This window comes from Crinia signifera, chromosome 1, assembly GCF_055691185.1.
Source record: "Crinia signifera chromosome 1, ASM5569118v1, whole genome shotgun sequence".
In the NCBI taxonomy this organism is placed as follows: Eukaryota; Metazoa; Chordata; class Amphibia; order Anura; family Myobatrachidae; genus Crinia; species Crinia signifera.
The window spans coordinates 410,936,392-410,957,190 of NC_139217.1; the positions used below are offsets into that span (position 1 = coordinate 410,936,392).

The window sequence follows — 20,799 nt, forward strand, 5'->3', positions numbered from 1 at the left end:
GAAATGGTCCAGAGTCATTTAGGGTGGCTGTTACTTTCTCTTGCACAGTAATTGAGTCTAATTGAGTACAAACCATAGACAAGGACAAAGAAGGGGAAAACCGCTTGTTGGTGATGAAAAAATCTTCATGTATAAATTTTCTTCATGGCTTCGCTATATCCTTTGGCAGACTAGCACAGAAGTACTATTTCTCAATACGTAGAAGGTACTAATGATATTCTGTAATCTAATCGTAAAATATCATGAAAACAAAACCTTTCTGGAAGGGGTAATAATACCATCTATATACTGTACAAACAACAAAATAACTTCTATAAAATGAAGTAAATTTCCTTTACAATAATATAGGGGATTTTTTTTTTTATAAACAAATAATAATAATAAAAAAACCCTTTCTATTTCCTTCCACAGCTACTCCTTTAATTTTGAATAACTGTGCATTTTTAAAGCTCTAATTCCAAACAACTGCAGGCAGTAAAAGTGTTTAAAAGCATCCCCCAAAAACTCTGGCAGGCGTGGCAATTCCTGCTCAGGGAGGGCAGCTGACGTCACATGACGGCAGCACCCGCCCCCTCTTCAGTGGACTCCGACGGAAATAAAAGTCAGTTTAGACAGACTTTTTTATTTCTCTCCGCTTCAGCCGCATGCAAGGGGATATGTTTGTGTACTGAGGGGATTTGGGAGGGGGAGGAGTATTTATGGACGTCCGCTGCTTTGCTAGCTTCGCTGAATCAGGCCCCCTAGGTGAGCTATTCATCTTTTACCGTCCTCCTTATAAGTAGTGACATTATGGGGGGTTATTTTGGTTCACTCTTTCTAACAAAATCCTTCTTAGATGGACAAAACCATGTGCACTGCAGAGGGGCAGGTGTAAAATGTCCAGAGAGAATTAGATCATAGCCTTGTGAAGTTTATTAGGTACTTGTGTAGTTTCATAGCGGCAGGCTGCCTAGCGTAGTCAGCGTTGTGACTCCGCGGCAGCCCTGCGTAGTCAGTGTAGTGTCCCTTGTCAGGCAGCTAGGCACCGTATTGTCCCCGGGAGCTGCAGCTCTGTCCCCAGTGTCCTTGGCAAGCCTAGTGAGCGCCTCTCACACAGCGCCGGTAACCGTCAGATCCCCTGCGCTGGCAGACGCCGGCGGAGAGGGGATCATGAGGGCGCCGGTGGAGAGGCGCTCCATCTTGTGCGTCTCAGTAATTATTGCGGCAGGGTACGGCAACCCTGTCAGTGTCCGTTTAGGGAGACGGACAGGGTTAGGGATTCGGTAGCGCGCGCATCTTGTGCACAAAGTGGGGTGCAAGTGCTTCTTATGCACAATAAAGGATGCATTTGCCAGTGCTCCATGTTACATACTGGCAAATGCCTCCATTTCAAACCCCCACTATCCACGCGAGCCCGAAGCGTGGCAAGTGGACTCGGTACGCGTCCTCTCGACTTTTTCATACCCAGACTATCAACGTCGGCGTGGAGTTGATTTTATAAAATGTGGCGAGCACAAAGTGTGGTGAGGGGACACGGAATACACGTCAAGTTATCCGCGTGCGCTCGCCACACTTTGGGCTCGCTGTGCTTGCCACACTTTATAAAATCAACTCCACGCCGACGTGGATAGTGGGGGTATGAAAAGGTCGGGAGGACGAGTACCGCGCCCCCTCGCAGGGCTCGCTATGATCGCCACACTTCGGGGTGGCGTGGATAGTGGGGGTGTTTCAGGAACACATTCACACCTGTCATGTAAGGCAGGTTAAAATGGTCAATGGTTCCCACACAATGTAATAAGCGCTGACTGACTACGCTAACTGCGTAACGCTGACTGACTACGCTAACTACGTAAGCTTTGCCTGGCCGCGAACAGACGGGAACACGACGCTGATACTGACAGGGATGCCTGACTGACTACGCTAACTACGTAAGCTCCGGCTAGCCGCAAACGGACAGGAACACTATGCTGATACTGACAGGGACACTGACTACACTGCCCGCGGGAACACTACGCTGATACTGATAGGGACGCTATGCTAACTACTTATCTGCACCGTGAAACTACATAAGTACCGTTTATTATTATTGTTATTAATAATAAACAAATAATACAAAAATATACATGTTTTATTACTGCATACTGTATGTTTCCATCTAGTATTGAAGAGTGTCTGGAAAACCTTAATCAGGAAGCGAATGAAGGTTGTGCTGGTGATATCCTCCAGAATAAAATGGACTGTCTCCGGTGGCTGAATAATAGCTCCACAACCCGTAGACTTTCTGATACCCCGCCCTCTGAAGTGATGGTGTTCCTCAAGACTGTGGTAAACCCCTTTTTTTTTAATCTAATATTGGAGGTCATAAAGGTCTAATCATCTGATCCACTAAAGTTTTTATCTAAGTAATAAACTTGCAAGTGTGCAGATGTACCTCATCTGTCATGTCACATAGGTTTTATGGAGTGATATAGCCACATTTGCAGAGAGGCAAAAGTTTGCATGGGGAGATTGGATGAAAGTACTCCTAATACAGTATGGATGAGGCAAGAACGCACACTCTTGATTGCCACACAGTGCAGAAACAACATTTCAGTTTGGAGAGTGAAATAGTTATACGGAGATCAAGAGAAGGGAAGGACACATTTTTATGTCAGTACCTTGCTGCACATGATCTTTCCCTCCTTCGTGAATCGACCTGACTATTGAACAGAACAGCTGGTGAAAATCGTCTGTTGGCAAATCACTTCAGATGCACAAAGCAGTGTGCAGCAAACTCAGGCAGCATAATGACATAACACAACCTCTTAGTCACGACGGCAATAGACAACCTTGGATGTTTTGCACTATAACTGGGGGACAACCAGCATGGTATCTCCTTGTTGTAGTTAAAGACAGCTTCCAGCGCCTTACAATATTTCTAGATATCTCTAGATGTAGGCTTTGAATTCTTTAAACACACCAAGCAACAGATAATTATGTCACATAGCTCTTTTCTTATGATGACCAAGGGTCTTTAGTGCACCTCTTGTTTGCATTTCATAATTGAGTTTTTAAAGTAAAATACAGAGCTCATGATATTGTATTATCTATATGGTAACAATATGTAGCAACGGGCATAACAATAGCACAACTACCTTTACTGAAAATGTAGTTAAAAATACAAAAACAATTCATCAGGTCTAGAAACTGGGTATGAAAGTTTGAGGGCTGCTTAAATTACATTTTACCAGAATCATTATTTATTTATGTATTTACATGTCCCCCGGATTGGTTGACTTCCTCTAGTCCATTTACTGTACTTTGAATGGATAATTACTCCTTCCGGTAGCCTCTCTCCACCCTAGTGTGTACAGTTCCTCTCCTTTTCCCTTCACACCCCTATATCAGCCATGCCATGTTACCTTGTAGGTGGCAACTAAGCAGTTTATTTCCCTTTATTAACACAGACACAAACTTTTAAATGATGTTAAATGATCTTTGAAAACATTAATTCAGGTTGTCTTTGTTGGTTTAGCAACATTTTCTGAAGAACTGTGAAAATCAGGAGGACACCGTTCTTCAATTCCTCATGGATCTCTCCAGTGAGCGCGGCATAGTTTTCCCTTCCTTTCCTAGTGGAAGTTCTTTTCATTGCACATCACAGACCTCGCTACACGCCATTGAAGATGATTCCACGATGGATATACAGGCCGTATGGGATGATATAAGACTTCATTTACGACGTGATCTAGTTGGCAAATTGCAAGCACACTGTGACACCTATAACAGTCACTCAAATATTCACTGTAAAGCCCAATGGTTACAGCGCCTTCTCTTTCTCTACCCTGAGTCTGATGTCCTCGCTAAATATCAGAATATCCAGCAGAATTTTGTTGTCGAGCTTCTGCACAACTGTAGCGAGAGGCAAATTGGAAGTGTACTTGGGGCATACCAGGAGGCTATTCCCAAGGTGTACATGATGATAAAAGAGGATTTGTATGTGTTAAGCCGTGTTATAGACTCTTCATTAATAATTAAGTTTTGCAATGAGACTTTCTTTGAAGCTATCACTGAAGAGATGAAAACATTCTTTGAAATACTTCACGAATCCAACAATGAGGAGCAGCATCTTCAGCCAGCAAGACCAAACAAGAAGAAGCACAAGCAGAGGGTGCATGTCCTAGGTAAGTGGACACTTTCTAATCGTATACACTACAATATATACTGATGACATGTACTTTTTCTCATATATATTTGTGTTGCAAATTTTCTGACACTCATCTATTTCATAGAGTATTTTTCTGGTTTCTGCAATCGAAATGCGAACATTTCAAAGAAATCTGAGTTTCCCCATTTAAAAAACCACATGGGTGCTATTTTTTTTCCAAAATAGTTTTTATTAAAGGTTTTGTTCCATTAAGCACGGAAGGGGAGAAGGGTACAGAATAAAGATGGTGGGCGAGGGTGGAAATGGGTACAATCCAACATACATCGATGTACATGAAAAAACAGCAATAAGTGTTCTAAGTAACAATAATAACACAAGGGTCAAAAATGGAAATAGTAACAATAATATGATACAGTTTATAATATGTATGAATATACTATGATGGTTCTCCAGTAAGTTAGGCCATATCAAATAATAGATTTGCCCCTTCAGTTGAGATTATATAATCCTGCCAGCAAGACCATGCCATCATTGTAGGAGAGGGTTTAGTGGAAGCCCATTGTTTCCATTTTGAATGAATGGTGAATTTTCCTGTGGGTTTTTCCCAATCCTGGGCTATTGCAGCCCAGGTGGCTATGAAGAGGTGGCCTAATACATAAAATTTGAGGTGAGGAATATCTGATGGATAAACATGGAGTAGCGCCGGCAAAGGAGACTCTTGGACCAAAACCCCAAGGACTTTAAAAGCAAGGTCGAAGATTTCCCTCCAGAGTGGTCTTATTTTTGGGCAGGCCCAGAAAGTATGGAAGGTGTCTCCTATCTTGTTACATTCTCTCCAGCATAGGTTGGAGATTGAGGGCCAGATTCTGTGCAATTTAGCAGGGGTAAAGTAAAGGTTATGTAAGAGTTTAAAATGTATTTCTATGTGGTTGCTGCATTTAGAAATCGTATGTGATGTAAGATAAGGTGTGTACACACGTACAGATTTTTCTGTCCAATCTATCTGGCGGGAACAAAAACCTGGAAATGTATGGGAATAAATGACAATCAAATATTTCCACCCAAATGCAGGAAAACAGAAAAAAATATATGCTATTGATAAATTTGTTATATCAGAATGATTTAAACAATTTGTCTGACTGATCACTGTCTGTTTTCCAGCGTTTGGGAACAATTTTTTGATTGTCATTTGCTCCCATACATTTCCAGGTTTTTGTTCCCACCAGATAGATCAGACAGAAAAATCTGTACGTGTGTACGCCTATAGATTTTTCCCCCCATTGTTGGGAGAGAGAGCGTGTCAGGCTCTCTTCTCATTTTGTTTGTATAGAGGATTTTCTAACATTTGGATATTTTTTATTGTTTTTAAGGTTGGTGTTTAATGTATTATAGACATTCTGTTATTATTTAGGAAAATATAACATGAATTTTACCCCAAGGTCCTTTGGCTTGTAGGAGATGCATTTATCATCCCCACAGTCAGGTTGCCAACAATCGCAGGGAATACCGGCATAAATTAGGATGATGGGATGCAGAGTGGTAAATATAAGGGCAGTGCAAGCATGCGGCTGGGTAAGGGGGTTTAGGCACTTAGAAGTAGTGTTAGGGTTTATTTTCAGGGCATGGGGGTTAGATTAAGGCGGCAGGATATAGGGGTTAGGTTTAGGCCAAGGGTAGCCAGCTCCAGTCCTCGAGAGCTACCAACAGTTAACATTTTCCTGGTCTCCTCACAGAATCACAAGTTAAGTAATTATCTCTAATTACTAGTGGATAAATGGAATAGCCTCCCATCAGAGGTGGTAGAGGCTAAGACAGTAGAACAATTTAAACATGCTTGGGATAGGCATATGAATATCCTTACAAAGAAATAAGGATTAAAAAGGGTTGAGATTACCTGAAGGGTTAAAAAAAAGGGGCAGACTAGATGGGTCAAATGGTTCTTATCTGCCGTCAAATTCTATGTTTCTATGGGGCAGATGTATTAAGCCTGGTGAAGAGATAAACTGGAGATAAAGTGGAAGGAGATAACGCACCAGCCAATCAGATCCCAACTGTCATATTTCAAACACAGCTGATTGGCCGGTGCGTTAACTCTTCCAAGTTATCTCCACTTTATCTCCAGTTTATCTCTTCTCCAGGCTTGATACATCTGCCCCTATGTTACCTGTGGATCTTTTGTAATTTGCCAGTGAGTAAAGAGTGCACCTCCTAGGTGGTCTGGAAAACATGAACTGTTGGTAGATCTCGAGGACTGGAGTTGGCTACCTCTGGTTTAGGCACTAGCGGGAAGGCTGCGAGGAGTTGTGAGGGTTAGGCTGTGGGGAGGGAAGGTTAAGTATACTTAATAATACCTCTGTTGGTATTCCCTCCTCCAAGATGCCAGTGTCGGTGTTCTGACCACTGCTATTCAGACAGCCAATCATCCGTATGTATTCTGTAAATAATTACTATAATAATTAGATGTGTATTGCATTAGCTGTGGTATTATACTGCAACAGCTTGATTCCCTATGGAATATTCGGTACTTGTTTCCTAGCACGGCGCCCATCGTGGGTCCATCCATTAAGTTAAGTTATGCGATGGATGCGACCGACGCGATTTTTGGCTATTTTTAGCCTTTTCCCCGACAATTAAAAAATCGGGTCCATCGCATGCCATTATAATGGCATGCGATGCGACTGACGCGATTTAACATTGAATGCATTGTACTCAATGTTAAATTCCTATGTAAAATCGGGTCCATTGTATGCCATTATAATGGCATACAATGCGACCAATGCGATGGACCCGATTTTACATAGGGAGCAATGTTAAATGGGCCAATGGACCCGATTATTGTATACCCACCCTGATGGGTAATTTGTATGTCAAATCCCCCCCATTCTTAACACCACCCCACGATGAACGCCAACCCGAAGCGTGGCGAGCCCACGAGGGGCGGCGGTACGCGTCCTCCGATCTTTTCATACCCCCACTATCCACGTCGACGTGGAGTTGATTTTATATAGTGTGGCGAGCGGACGCGTAATACCTGTGAAGTAATGCGCGTCCCCTCACGGGGCTCGCCACGCTTCGGGCTCGGTGGCTCGCTGCGCTCGCCACTTTATATAACATCAACTCCTCGCCGACGTGGATAGTGGGGGTATGAAAAGGTCGGAGGACGCGTACCGCCGCCCCTCGCGGGCTCGCTGCGCTCACCATGCTTCGGGTTGGCATTCATCGTCGGGTGGCGTTAACAATGGGGGGTATTTGACCCATCAGGGTGGGTATACAATGCAAATTGGGGTCTGGGGGGGGGGGGCATTTAACATTAGGCCCAATGTAAAATTGGGTCTCAGGGACCATTTTACATTGGTTCCAATGTAAAAATCGCATCGCATGCGATTTGGTTGCATGCGATGCGATCGACACGATTTGCATGCGATGCGATCAACGTGATTTTTTTGGACCTGATGGATACAATTAAAATCGCTGGCGCCGTGCTAGGAAACAAGTACCGAATATTCAAATAGATTTTATCAGGGATTATGCTTTGGTTTTCCGATAAGAAGCCATGAGATCTGGATAATTATGCTAGATTACAGAATGTGTGATAAGTTTCTCCTTAAACTCAGTTCACATTTACTTGAGATATTTGCCATCCACCAGATCCGCCAGTTCAGGTAACCATACACACTTGCTAATTTGCCGCATGACATGTCTGTCAAATTTGCCCATCCAGCTTTGATACCATCTCAGCAACCAGTATACAAGAAGTCGGAGGACCGCCCATACGCACAGCCGGATGCACCAATGTATATACCAATGCATCAGGGAACTGAACATACTCTGGGGGGGCACACACAATAGTCTGTGAATGATGTCGCGCAATAATGACACTTGCCAATAGGTTATTGGGGGGGGGGGGCACACACAATAGTCTGTGAATGATGTCGCGCAATAATGACACTTGCCAATAGGTTATTGGGGGGGGGGCCACACACAATAGTCTGTGAATGATGTCGCGCAATAATGACACTTGCCAATAGGTTATTGGGGGGGGGGGCACACACAATAGTCTGTGAATGATGTCGCGCAATAATGACACTTGCCAATAGGTTATTGCTGTGGCAGATTAAATGAGGTATAGCTCAAGTCCACCCATCATCTCCGCTTTCCATCTTGCATCCTTATGTTCTGCAATGTGTTGAACAACTCGTCGTCAGCCGAATTACAGCTTTATTTTTCTGAATGTGTTTGTAACTCTACTGTGTAACGTTGTATGAACTAAGCATCACACAGTTGGTAATTTCCAGACAACATGCGTATGAGTAAATGATCAAGTAAATGATCAAATAAGGGGTTGTCTAAATCTTTGTAATCGTACTTCCGTATTGTGGAAACTGTGCCAAAATGTGACTGTGTTATTCATCAAATGTTCCGGGAAGTAAGTCCATATCTTTTAATATTAACATTAGATTTAAACTGGAGTATATATTAAGAGATGAAAGTATTCACTCTGAAAAGGAGGAGGCTGACTTGGTGTTTGTTTTGCTAAGTAGCGCATAGAGAAATGCAGCCGGAGTAATTGATCCTGGTGGATGAATAAAACTGAGTAATCTAACACTGACCCATGTAAATTTAATACAGATGTATGGCTGCTGTCTAGATGCCGCGGCTAAGGCAGAACATACGCTTCAAGATATTTATTAGACATATTGAAGCTATAACATAATTCATTGAAGCTGTAATTCTGTCAGAGCCGCAGTCGTGTTCTGTTGCATCATCACAGTGGAAGATGTAGCAGATAATCATGATATACAATATTTTAACCTTCACATTATTACTCTGCGTCAATTGGTTGTTTATGGCCTAGCAGACAGAACTGCAGCAGAGCAGTATGTAGTGTGAGACGTTCCGAACAGCTGTTCGGTCAGAAACTTCACAGCAGCTACAGGGCCGGCAGAAGCTGAACAAGCAGTGAGCAGCAGTGACAGGACCCAGGCTGCCTTTATTACATCATAGGGAAAAGGAGAAATTCAGTTATTTTAATAATATGAATTATGCTCATTTCACTTTATGCTCATTTCACCTCAACCAATGATGGCGATCTCCTTTTTCCATATGGCATTACACTTCAAGATATTGGGCCTTATTCTGGTTGGTGCGGCCGGGCCGTACGCGTACGTTCCGGGGTTTTTCATGATCTGCGCATGCGTACATTCGCTAATGCGCAGGCGCGAACACTCCACAACGCTTACGGACGGGTCTCTCCGTGCGAAAAATCCTGTACGCGAGTGTACGGGCATTGGGGGCGGCATAGGGGCGTGATGAGGGGAGCGGCCGAAATAATGAGGGAAAATGGGCGTAAATATGGGCGTACACGGGGGTGTGCACCAAAAATGAGCGGTGCTACTACCGCACGATCGACTAAAGCACCGTTCATTTCGGACACAAAACAGGCGGCCGCCAACCGCCATCTCAAACCACCCCTACAGATACCGCATGCCAGCGTGCGCCTGGGTTTGCTAATTTACGCTGATTACTACCAAACACATACACCTGAATGTAATAACCAATGCTGCAGTCTATTAAGTCCAAACCATGATTTCACTACCTGCAAGCCACACACAGCACTCAAACACATTGGAAGCTTATCTTTCTATACTTCTCTACATTTAAAGGTTTGTTTAATTTAAGGTAAGAATCTTTTTAAGACCTGCTTATATACGCTAAGGTAGGTATTTGCTAAACAGTTAGACACATTCACTACGTGCTTTCATAGACTTTACACAGTAGCACACTCAATCGACACAAGTCGACATGTGTCAACGTGTTCACTCTAATACAAACATAGGTTTTGTATTTATGATACAATAACATAAACCACATCTAACACCTACAAAGGATGTTTCAGCAATGTTTTAAGCCCATGCCCACTATTTTGCACATTAATTAATTCATTCAATTAATTAATTTTCATAATTATAGTTGAAAGGCAAGATTTGCAGGTCCATATATGTGAAGGGTATGTCAGCGTACACGGACGTACGCTCACTCTCACGAGCGGTGACATAAGCTGACTTTTCTATTGAAAACAATAGGGACCCGTCCGTGCAAGCTGGCGTACGCTCAGATAGCCGCAAGAAGGCGGTGGGAAGACGGACGAGAGACGTCCGTAAACGGTGGTGTACGCTCAATTGTACGCCAGTTGTCGGAGTGTAAGGGCTGGCCCGTCCGTGTACATTGGCATACGCACATTTGTACGCCACTCCCCTTCGACGTTGTTTCTGGCCGTACGTATGCGGCTGAGTTGTGGGTGGACTTAACCCCAACGGCCGCGTGCGGATAGCGTACGTTAATAGCGAACGTACGCACGTTTGGCCGCTACGATCAGAATAAGGCCCATTGTTCTCTGGCACACCTACCGTAACCTACTGCAGCACAAAATTATCTGGGGCTTTACTTTTGATTCTTGCCTAGCTCATGGTATACGTTTTAAAAATAAAAATAATTTTGCTAGTTTTATGCAGCAAAAGTAATCTGTTTCATCAAAATGTTTTTGTTTTTTTAATAGACTTTTATTGAATTTTTCATGTAAAAGGAAGCATAATAAAACAATGACATGCAAAACCGTCACACATCTCTCAATACTTCTTATAAAGTACAGACAATATGTTCAAAGTTTACGAGAGGTGAAGGTATAATCCGTTTTAGAACTTATTAAGCTAGGAGCACAGTAGCGATTGAACACATTTGACAAGAATACAAAATATATACCTAGTATATCAATATTTTTGCATAAGATATGGTAGCCACACAGTAAGGGGTGTATTCAATCTGGGGGTTACGGCTGTGGAGCTGGCTTGGTACTTGTTTCGTTTCACGGCAACCGATATATTGGATGCACTCGCCACACTATATAAAGTCAACTCCATGCGTAGTGGATAGTGGGGTTATGAACAGATAAAAAACTGCATCGGATCGGCCGATATCGCATCCGATATATCGGCCGCCGTGAAACTAAACAAGTACCGCTGGCTGGATAGCCATGACCCAGTCCCGTTCTCAGTCAGCTCAACCGAAACAAGCAGGCGGGACAATGTCTGCTGCGGAACGAGAAAGGGTCGTGGCCGGGAATAGTCGAGCTGAGGCCGTGAGCTCGGCAATTCCCGTCCGTTCTCGGCAGAACGAGCCCGACTGATTGTGAAGTCGGGCTTGTTCTGCGAGATTCTCTGCTCAATGCTGTCGAGGAAGACAGCATTAACCCCTTCCCGACATTTGACGTATATATACGTCATGGCCGGGATGTACTTCCCGACACATGACGTATATATACGTCATGACTTCAAAGTGCCACTGCGTCTAGAGACGCAGTGACAGAGGGACGATGTCTGCTGTCCCTGACAGCAGACATGTCCCTGCATGCCCAGGGATCGCTGTGATTGGCTGTTCAATGTGAACAGCCATTCGCAGCGTTTTCCTGTGTTACCGGCGAATCAGACGCTCGGTAACACAGGTGTCAATCACCGCCGGGTGTGAGGGGGCATGAGGGGGTCATCGGTGACGACGACACCTCACCCCACCTGCCCCCAAGGCTGTGATTGGTCCGTCGGACCGACGGACCAATCACAGCCAAGGCGCGCCATTTAAACTAACGGTGACTGCGCTGCAGACGCCATTCCGGTCTGGAATTGCGTGCAGAGCGGTCACCGGCCACTCTGTCGTGATATACATACCTGAACCTTACCTGATACTTACCTGATCACCGCTGATCACCGCTGGTAGCGTGCTGCCAGCAGTTGGATGCTTCCTGGATCTTGTGACTTCCTGTGTCCTGCTGCTGCAGTGTCATAGAGTCACAGATCGTGAGAGATAGTCCGAGATAGTCAGATATAGTGAGAGAGAGTGATAGAGAGTGATAGAGAGTGCTATATTTTGTGTCTGCTGCACCCCTTTTGTGCTGATCAGTATATCTGTGCTGATCAGCAACTTTTTGGTTTTTTTTTTTTATATATATACCTGTCAGTTGCACCAAAGGTTGTGCTGCCTGTGCAACTGACTGCTGCCCCCCCTTTTGTGCTGATCAGTTTAAATTAATTAACTGATCAGCAACTTTTTGGGGGTCCAGGTTTTTTTTTTTATATATACCCTGTCAGGTTGCACCCACAGTTGTCTGCCTACTGCCCCTCACTGCTAATCAGTGTCGCATCACTGCATCACTGATCTGCAGTTTTTTGGGGGGGGGGGGGATTGCAGTGGGGTTTTGTTTTTACACCCACGTTGCTTTTGTGGGTGCTTTTGTGGGTGTCCTGTGGCCGCTGATCAGTGACGTACATCACTGAACAGCATTTTTGGCACAGGGTTGATATCATTTTTTTTCTGCAGTTTTTTTAAATTGTTTTTTTTTTTTGGAGAGTGCTGTGGTTTATTACACCCACGTTGCTTTTGTGGGTGTCCTGTGGCCGCTGATCAGTGACGTACATCACTGAACAGCATTTTTGGCACAGGGTTGATATCATTTTTTTTCTGCAGTTTTTTTAAATTGTTTTTTTTTGGGAGAGTGCTGTGGTATTTTTTTTTTTTTAATTGTTTTTACACCTGTTGCCTTTGAGCGCTGTTCAGTGACGGACGTTACTGACCAACATCTGTGCTCAATTTTTGGCGCAGGACCTTTTTTTTTTTTTTTTTTTAACCCCTTCAATTTTTTTTTTTTTTTATTGGGATCAAATTCCTGTATAAAGTATTTTTTTTCCTGCACTACATACACACTACACACTACATACCCCCCGTGTTGAAATAAAGTTTGTACCCCCCCAACACTATACACGTGTTGAAACATTACACTTACAGAAACACAAAAATAAAAATGTCATCCCAAATGTCATCCCAGTCATCCAGAAGAATGTATTCAGCGGAGGAGGCATATGCCATGCTTGCCTCTGACTCTGACACAGCCAGTGATGCAAGTGGGGAATTTGAAGGATTCGTCTTAAGCTCCTCTTCCTCCTCTAGTGATGAGGGACCCCCTCAAAGACGCCCCCGTAGAGCAGCTGAGACCCCCCCCCCCCAAATGATTGATCCCGTATGGACCCCACCACCAGACAATTTTGAGCCCCAGGTTCCTGAGTTTTTGGCCATCCCAGGAATCCAATTTGATTCAACAGGTCTCAGAGAAATTGACTTTTTCAAATTATTTTTCTCTGATGATTTTATAAATTTAATGGTGGACCAAAGTAATTTATATGCCCAGCAGTTTATTGCTCAAAACCCCACGTCATCATTTGCTAGGTGGACCCCTGTAGATGCAGTAGAGATGATGACGTTTTGGGGTCTGGTGTTACATATGGGCATAGTAAAAAAGCCAGAAATTAGGCAATATTGGAGTACAGATGTTCTGTACAGCACCCCACTTTACCGTATGGCCATGACTCGGACTCGTTTTGAGATAATCCTTAAATTTTTACATTACACCGATAATGCACAGTGCCCACCCAGAGATGATCCCACCTTTGACCGGCTATTCAAAGTCTGGCCGGTCATTGATCATTTCAGTCCCAAATTTGCAGAGATGTACATCCCTGAAAAATGTATTTGTATCGACGAGTCCCTTATACATTTTAAAGGAAGGGTTAAATTCCGCCAGTACCTTCCCAGTAAGAGGGCAAGGTATGGCATAAAAATGTATAAGCTGTGTGAAAGCACCTCAGGGTACACCCACAGGTTTAGGGTATATGAAGGGAAGGACTCAAGAATTGAACCGCCAGAATGCCCCCCCTCCCTCGTAGGTGTTAGTGGAAAAATTGTCTGGGATTTAGTGCACCCCTTTCTGGATAAAGGTTATCACCTCTATGTGGATAACTTTTACACTAGCATCCCCCTGTTTAAGGCCCTTGGTTCAAGAGGTACAGCAGCTTGCGGTACTGTGCGCAAGAACCAAAGAGGCCTCCCAAAAACGCACGTTGCCCAATTACTGAGAAGGGGTGAAAGCAGGGGAATATGCACCGAAAATATGTTGTTGGTCAAATATAAGGACAAGAGGGATGTCCTTATACTGACAACAATTCATGGAGACAGTACCACCTCCATCCCTGTACGAGGTACCAGTACCCACACCTCAAAACCTAATTGTATCCTAGATTACAATAAGTACATGGGCGGAGTGGATCTTTCAGATCAGGTACTGAAGACGTACAGTCCCCTGCGGAAAACAAAAATCTGGTACAAGAAGCTGGCCGTGTATATCATCCAGATGGCACTGTATAACGCTTACGTGCTATTCCATTCTACCAGCCAGAGGGTGACATTTATGCACTTTCAAGAGGAAGTCATAAAGGGCCTAATATTTGGGAACCAGCAGGCAGAGGGCCCCAGTACTTCTAGTACTGGCCCCCGTATTGTACCAGGGCAGCATTTTCCTAACGAAATCCCCTCCACTGCAAGAAAGGGCAGGACACAAAAAAGGTGCAAAGTTTGCTATAAAAAGGGAATAAGAAAGGATACTATTTTCCACTGTGAAACTTGCCCCGACAAACCCGGCCTATGTATAAAGGAGTGTTTTAAAATATACCACACATCTATGGATTATTAGGTTCATCATTTCACCGTGCTTCGGGGGTCTTGCTAATGCCACATAGCACCCACCATTCATTCCACCAGAATCTGAGCTGCAAAATCCAAAAATCACTCCTTCCCTTCTGAGTCCTGCCATGCACCCAACTGGTATATTTTGGTCACATATGAGGCATTGCCATACTCGGGAGAAATTGGGGCACAGATTTTGGGGTGCTTTGTCTCCTTCATTCCTTGTGAAAATGAAAAATTTGGAGCCAGAACTGCATTTTTGTGTAAAAAATGTAATTTTTCATTTGCACAGCCCAGTTGTATCAAAATTGGTGAAACCCCTGGGGGTTTGAAATGTACACTATACCCCTAGATGAATTCCCTGAGGGGTGTAGTTTGCAAAATGGGGTCACTTGTGGGGGGGTTCCACTGTATTGGTGCTTCGGGGGTCTTGCTAATGCGACATAGCACCCACCAACATTCCACCAGAATCTGTGCTGCAAAATCCAAATATCACTCCTTCCCTTCTGAGTCCTGCCATTTTTTGGTCACACATGAGGCATTGCCGTACTCGGGAGAAATTGGGGCACAGATTTTGGGGTGCTTTGTCTCCTTCATTCCTTGTGAAAATGAAAAATTTTGAGCCAGAACTGCATTTTTGTGTAAAAAAATGTAATTTTTCATTTGCACAGCCCAGTTGTATCAAAATTGGTGAAACCCCTGGGGGTTTGAAATGTACACTATACCCCTAGATGAATTCCCTGAGGGGTGTAGTTTGCAAAATGGGGTCACTTGTGGGGGGGTTCCACTGCATTGGTGCTTCGGGGGTCTTGCTAATGCGACATAGCACCCACCAACATTCCACCAGAATCTGAGCTGCAAAATCCAAAAATCACTCCTTCCCTTCTGAGTCCTGCCATGCACCCAAATGGTATTTTTTGGTCACATGTGAGGCATTGCCGTACTCGGGAGAAATTGGGGCACAGATTTTGGGGTGCTTTGTCTCCTTCATTCCTTGTGAAAATGACAAATTTGGAGCCAGAACTGCATTTTTGTGTAAAAAATGTAATTTTTCATTTGCACAGCCCAGTTGTATCAAAATTGGTGAAACCCCTGGGGGTTTGAAATGTACACTATACCCCTAGATGAATTCCCTGAGGGGTGTAGTTTGCAAAATGGGGTCACTTGTGGGGGGGTTCCACTGTATTGGTGCTTCGGGGGTCTTGCTAATGCGACATAGCACCCACCAACATTCCACCAGAATCTGAGCTGCAAAATCCAAAAATCACTCCTTCCCTTCTGAGTCCTGCCATGCACCCAAATGGTATTTTTTGGTCACATGTGAGGCATTGCCGTACTCGGGAGAAATTGGGGCACAGATTTTGGGGTGCTTTGTCTCCTTCATTCCTTGTAAAAATGAAAACTTTGGAGCCAGAACTGCATTTTTGTGTAAAAAAATTAATTTTTCATTTTCACTGCCCAGTTGTACCACAATTGGTGAAACCCCTGGGGGTTTGAAATGTACACTATACCCCTAGATGAATTCCCTGAGGGGTGTAGTTTGCAAAATGGGGTCACTTGTGGGGGGGTTCCTAACTTTTAGCATCTTATGGTGCCTAGAAACCTACATGGTGCCTAAAAAATAATCTCATAAAAAGGAGGCTCCAAAATCAAGTAGGTGCTCCTTCTATTATGAAGCCTGTGGTTTGGTCAACGTGCACACTAGGGCCACATATAGGATATTTATGAAAACAAAAGAATTGGGGGAATCAATTTTTAGTCACATTTCTCTAGTAAAATCTACTGTGTTCCTTAGAAAAATGTATTAAAATTGCAAATCTGCAAAAAAAATGAAATTTTGAAATTTCACCTACACTTTGTTTTAATTCATGTGAAACACCAAAAGGGTTAACAAACTTCCAAAATGCTGTTTTGAATACTGTGAGGGGTGCAGTTTTTGAAATGGCATCATTTATGGGGGTGTCTCACATACAAGTCCCTCAAAGTCACATCAGAACTGAACTGGTCCCTAAAAAAATCAGTGTTTGAAATTTTCTTGAAAATTTGAGAATTTGCTATTCATATTTTAAGCCTCCTAGTGTCCAAAAAAAATAAAAGGATGTTGAAATAATGATGGAAACATAAAGTAGACATATGGTCTATGTTAGTTATTAACTATTTTGAGTGGTATGATTATTTGTCTCACAAGCAGAAAATTTAACATTTTGAAAATTGCTAAATTTTCCATTTTTTTACGACATTTTGGTATTTTTCACAAATACACAGACTGTATCGACCCAAATTTACCACTAACTTGAAGTACAATGTGTCACGAGAAAACAATCTCAAAATCACTGGGATAAGTAAAAGCAAAAAAAAGTTATCCCCACTTAAGTGATACCTGTCAGATTTGAAAAAAAGGGCTCTGTCAGGAAAGCAAAAACAGGCTGCGGCGGGAAGGGGTTAAATAGGGCCCGTCGGGAGATGCTCGCCGGCGATTGAATATCTCCCTATGTGTCTGAAATGGTACATCATTTTAACAAGAGATAAATGCAAGGGTGATAAAGAGATCAGCGCCTTACTTTTTTCAAACACAGCCTGTAACATGGCAGTTAGGAGCTGATTGGCTGGACATTTATCTCTCTTTATCACCCTTGCATTTATCTCTTTTTAAGGCTTAATACATCTGCCCCAATGAGTGTTCTAGCCATTAATCTAACACAGAGCTCCCCCCCCCCCCCTCTCAACATCAGGCAGGTTTGTCTGCCTTTCATAATACAAAACACGCGGGGGGGGGGATTTACTAAAATGTGTATTCTACTTCACATGTGATGTTGCTATAGGCAACCAATCAGAATCTACTTCTTATTTGTTTAGCACCCTCTAGAAGATAGTAGACAGGATCTGATTGGTTGCCCATAACAACATCACATGTGAAGTAGAATACACATCTTAGTAAATTTCCCCCACAATATTCTGTTAGTGACTTCCATCAAGGAAGGGGCTGACTTTTCTATCTAGTGAGTTAATATACATTTCATGTCTATTGTTAAAATAACCGTAATTGCAGGTATCATTTCCTTTTTTTTGGGACCAAGGTCCCATACAAAATTGAACATAAGGCATGCAATGGGATGTTTGGCAACCGATATGGAGAAGGATTTATTCAAAAAAGAATCCATATTATTTCAAAATAAGGCAATCTTTCTACATTGCCAAACATTAATGAAAAAGGAGGCACTATGTACAGAACATTTTGGGCATGTACTAGAACTATCCAATCCCATATGGGCTCATTGTGCCTGTGATATATAAGCTCTATGAATGAGTTTGAGGCGGACCTGCTGTAAAGAGGCAGAATGTAAGTGTTTAAATACCAATTGATTCTTTTTAATGACCGTTTCATGGTCTACAAGTGCCAGTATATCCTTTTTCCATTGTTGGTATGCTCTATTCCATCATTTTGAAGATGCTGAAACCCGTATTCCCTCATAGTAATCCCACAATCTGTATTTATTAGTGCAAGTTAATTGTAAAAGTGTTTTTACGGGGTCAGACTCCGCATCTGGTGGCATTGCCGTTGGCATAGTTTGTACAAAGTGCCTAATTTGAAGATAGAAATAAAACTGGGTATTAGGGAGGTGATATTTGGCTCTCAAATCTGCAAAGGACATTATGTTGCCTTCTGGGTCAAACACGTCCTTAACTGCTACTATACCATGGGTGGGGTCCTGGGGTGCACACCAGTAATGAGAGGTGCGACCATGCGGAGACCTTTCAGTAGTATTGCATAGAAAGACAAGGTTGCAGGTGCACAATTCAAACTCCCAATTTATTAATAACAATAATTGCAATTACATTTTGTATTTTTAGCAAGGTTCTTTGCATAGTTATGGCCATAAGTAATGGCTTCACCAGTGTGTCCAGGTGACCTAATTAGTCAGCAAGTCCTAACATTTGGGGGGGGGGGGGGGTGGTACAATTCTAGGGCGTGGGGCTTTTTTTTCTCTTTGGAACAGCAGTAGTGTAAGGTAGAGTAAAGTATATGTCATTGTATTTTAATCTTTTTTTTTGCTAATTAATTATCTATAGTGCACCATCTATTAATTGGTCATTTGGTGAGGACACAGGGTTATCATTGTATCAGTGGGAATTTGTAATTATAGTAGGGGCAGATATGAATGTGATACCAGATTAGGCCGATGTTACAGTTCTCTAATCCCATGCCAGTCACTACTTGTTCTCAATGAATACTAAATCCTGGGAATGCCCTGTACTTTCACTGCTGAAAACTCAGAGGTTTGCTACTATCCTAATCATGGCTAACTAACTCCATAACTTTCTGGACAAAAAGGCAGATCCAGTACATCTAGCAAACCTTGTGTTTTCAGCTCCAGTTTTAATCCTGCATCCATTGTAATTTAACAAACCAAAAGAGAAACAAGCAAAGTGATCACACAAATAACAGCTCATAGTCTTTATTGGTAAGTTGTTTAACCAACTTGAGGGAACTAATTTGTTAATTTTATGTTACTTTTAAGTAGGATCTAACTGATTTTAGTTTTTATTTTTAATTGATAGCTTTATATAAGAATCATAGCCATAACTAGCATACAGTAGGTAACTTTATACTAAATTCTCCTTGACTATATACTGTAGCACACAATCCATGCACACCTCCAGACACAACACAAGCCTCCCCCAAAACACACAGATATTTGTATGTTCCTCACAACCGGCTTGCATTGGAGTTCATTGTACATTTGGTGAGATCACACCAAACACTACAGTCTGCTCAGCTTTTCATTTATTCCCTACACTGACCAAGGCCTCACTGCAGCATGGGATGTGGTCAACAAGGCCGACAGGTGATGGAATTCTAAAATTGATGGAGATGTCGACACCGGCAATCCAGGCTAGCGGCATCCCTACCGTAAGTATGTGTGGTGGGTCAGGGTTAGGCACGGGAAGAGCTGTTAGATTTAGGCACTGGTGAGGGGGGGTGGGGGGGGGGGGGCTTAGGGATCGGCTGTGGGGGGAGCATTAGGCACTTAGAAGGGGGTTAGGGTTCAGCTATGGGGCAAGAGGGTGTGGGGGAGGGGAGTTAGGGGTTAGGCCACTAACAGGTAGGGTGTTAGGTTAGCCTTTAGGAAAGGATGGTTTGGGTTAGGGAGATAGGTAGAGAAAAGAGTTATTACGGGGTGAGATACAGTAAGATTTCCATAATTTGACCTTCGTTCTTTTAAATGTGATTGCCCCTCAATTTTTAGATACCAGGTTGCCGGGGAGACATTCCCTCATGCCTGAACTCATGATTTTTCTTTAATGTAAGGGTTAATTGGTGATTACACGGATCTCCAGGCATATGGGGGTACATGATTTTAAAGAGGGTACTCCCCTCTTGGCGTCCCCATATTTCTTTATGTTACACCGTAAAAAAGACTGTAAAATTCATCCCTCCCCCACCTGTACCTTATTGTGTTAATATTTTTTTATAGTGCTGTAAGTGCTGCCGGAGTATATCTATCGGTCATCCAAACCAGTGCTGAAGTCAAAGAAACTTTATATTTATTGTTTTTAGCACCCGTCATAGCAGCAATGAGTCTGGTTATCTGCAATTTTAGTGGGCCACTCTTTTCACCAGGGGAAAGAGCAGCCGCCGCTTATTCAATGTTGCCATTACTATTCTGACAAAAAAGATCCAACTTTAAAACAAGTCAGATCTGTTTTGTTGGAAATGGCCTCGGATTGTCCAATTCACGGACATTTTCGCCAACACTCGACAACGGGAACATTGAATTCCTCCGGCTGTCGAATGTCAGTCAAGCTGGGCGAAAACGACCTGGGATTCCGACTGTGTAGACATTCCAACATTCAGAATCTGGCATTGAATACCAGACTTAGCGTACAAGTGGGTGTTAAGTGAGACTTCTGCTCTGCCTCGAAGGGGTTAAAATGTGTCCAAACTCAGTTCTAAATTGTAGTCCAGCTTTCCAGTTTTTGTAAAAGCAGCCAGTAGTTACCTTGCAAGAAGATATTACATTTATTTGTAACCCGTAAGCCCTGTACACATAGGGTGATTTTAGCCGAAATCGCCATGGATATGGTCGCTGAGTGACCATATCCACGTG

At 43.1% G+C, this 20,799-nt stretch overlaps 1 protein-coding gene across 7 annotated transcripts in view; it reads left to right on the forward strand.

Moving 5' to 3' along the window:
- Positions 1 to 20,799, forward strand: part of KIAA0825 (KIAA0825 ortholog) — a 387,619-nt gene that overhangs the window by 16,434 nt on the left and 350,386 nt on the right. For 6 of the 7 annotated variants that reach the window (XM_083151784.1, XM_083151782.1, XM_083151783.1 and 3 more), the window contains exons 3-4: positions 2,139 to 2,304; positions 3,494 to 4,142. In XM_083151784.1, coding sequence (XP_083007910.1) covers positions 2,139 to 2,304; positions 3,494 to 4,142 — 815 coding nt within the window. Of the gene's footprint in view, positions 1 to 58; positions 206 to 2,138; positions 2,305 to 3,493; positions 4,143 to 20,799 lie in introns of those variants that run through there. The other variant, XM_083151780.1, reaches the window with a different exon arrangement.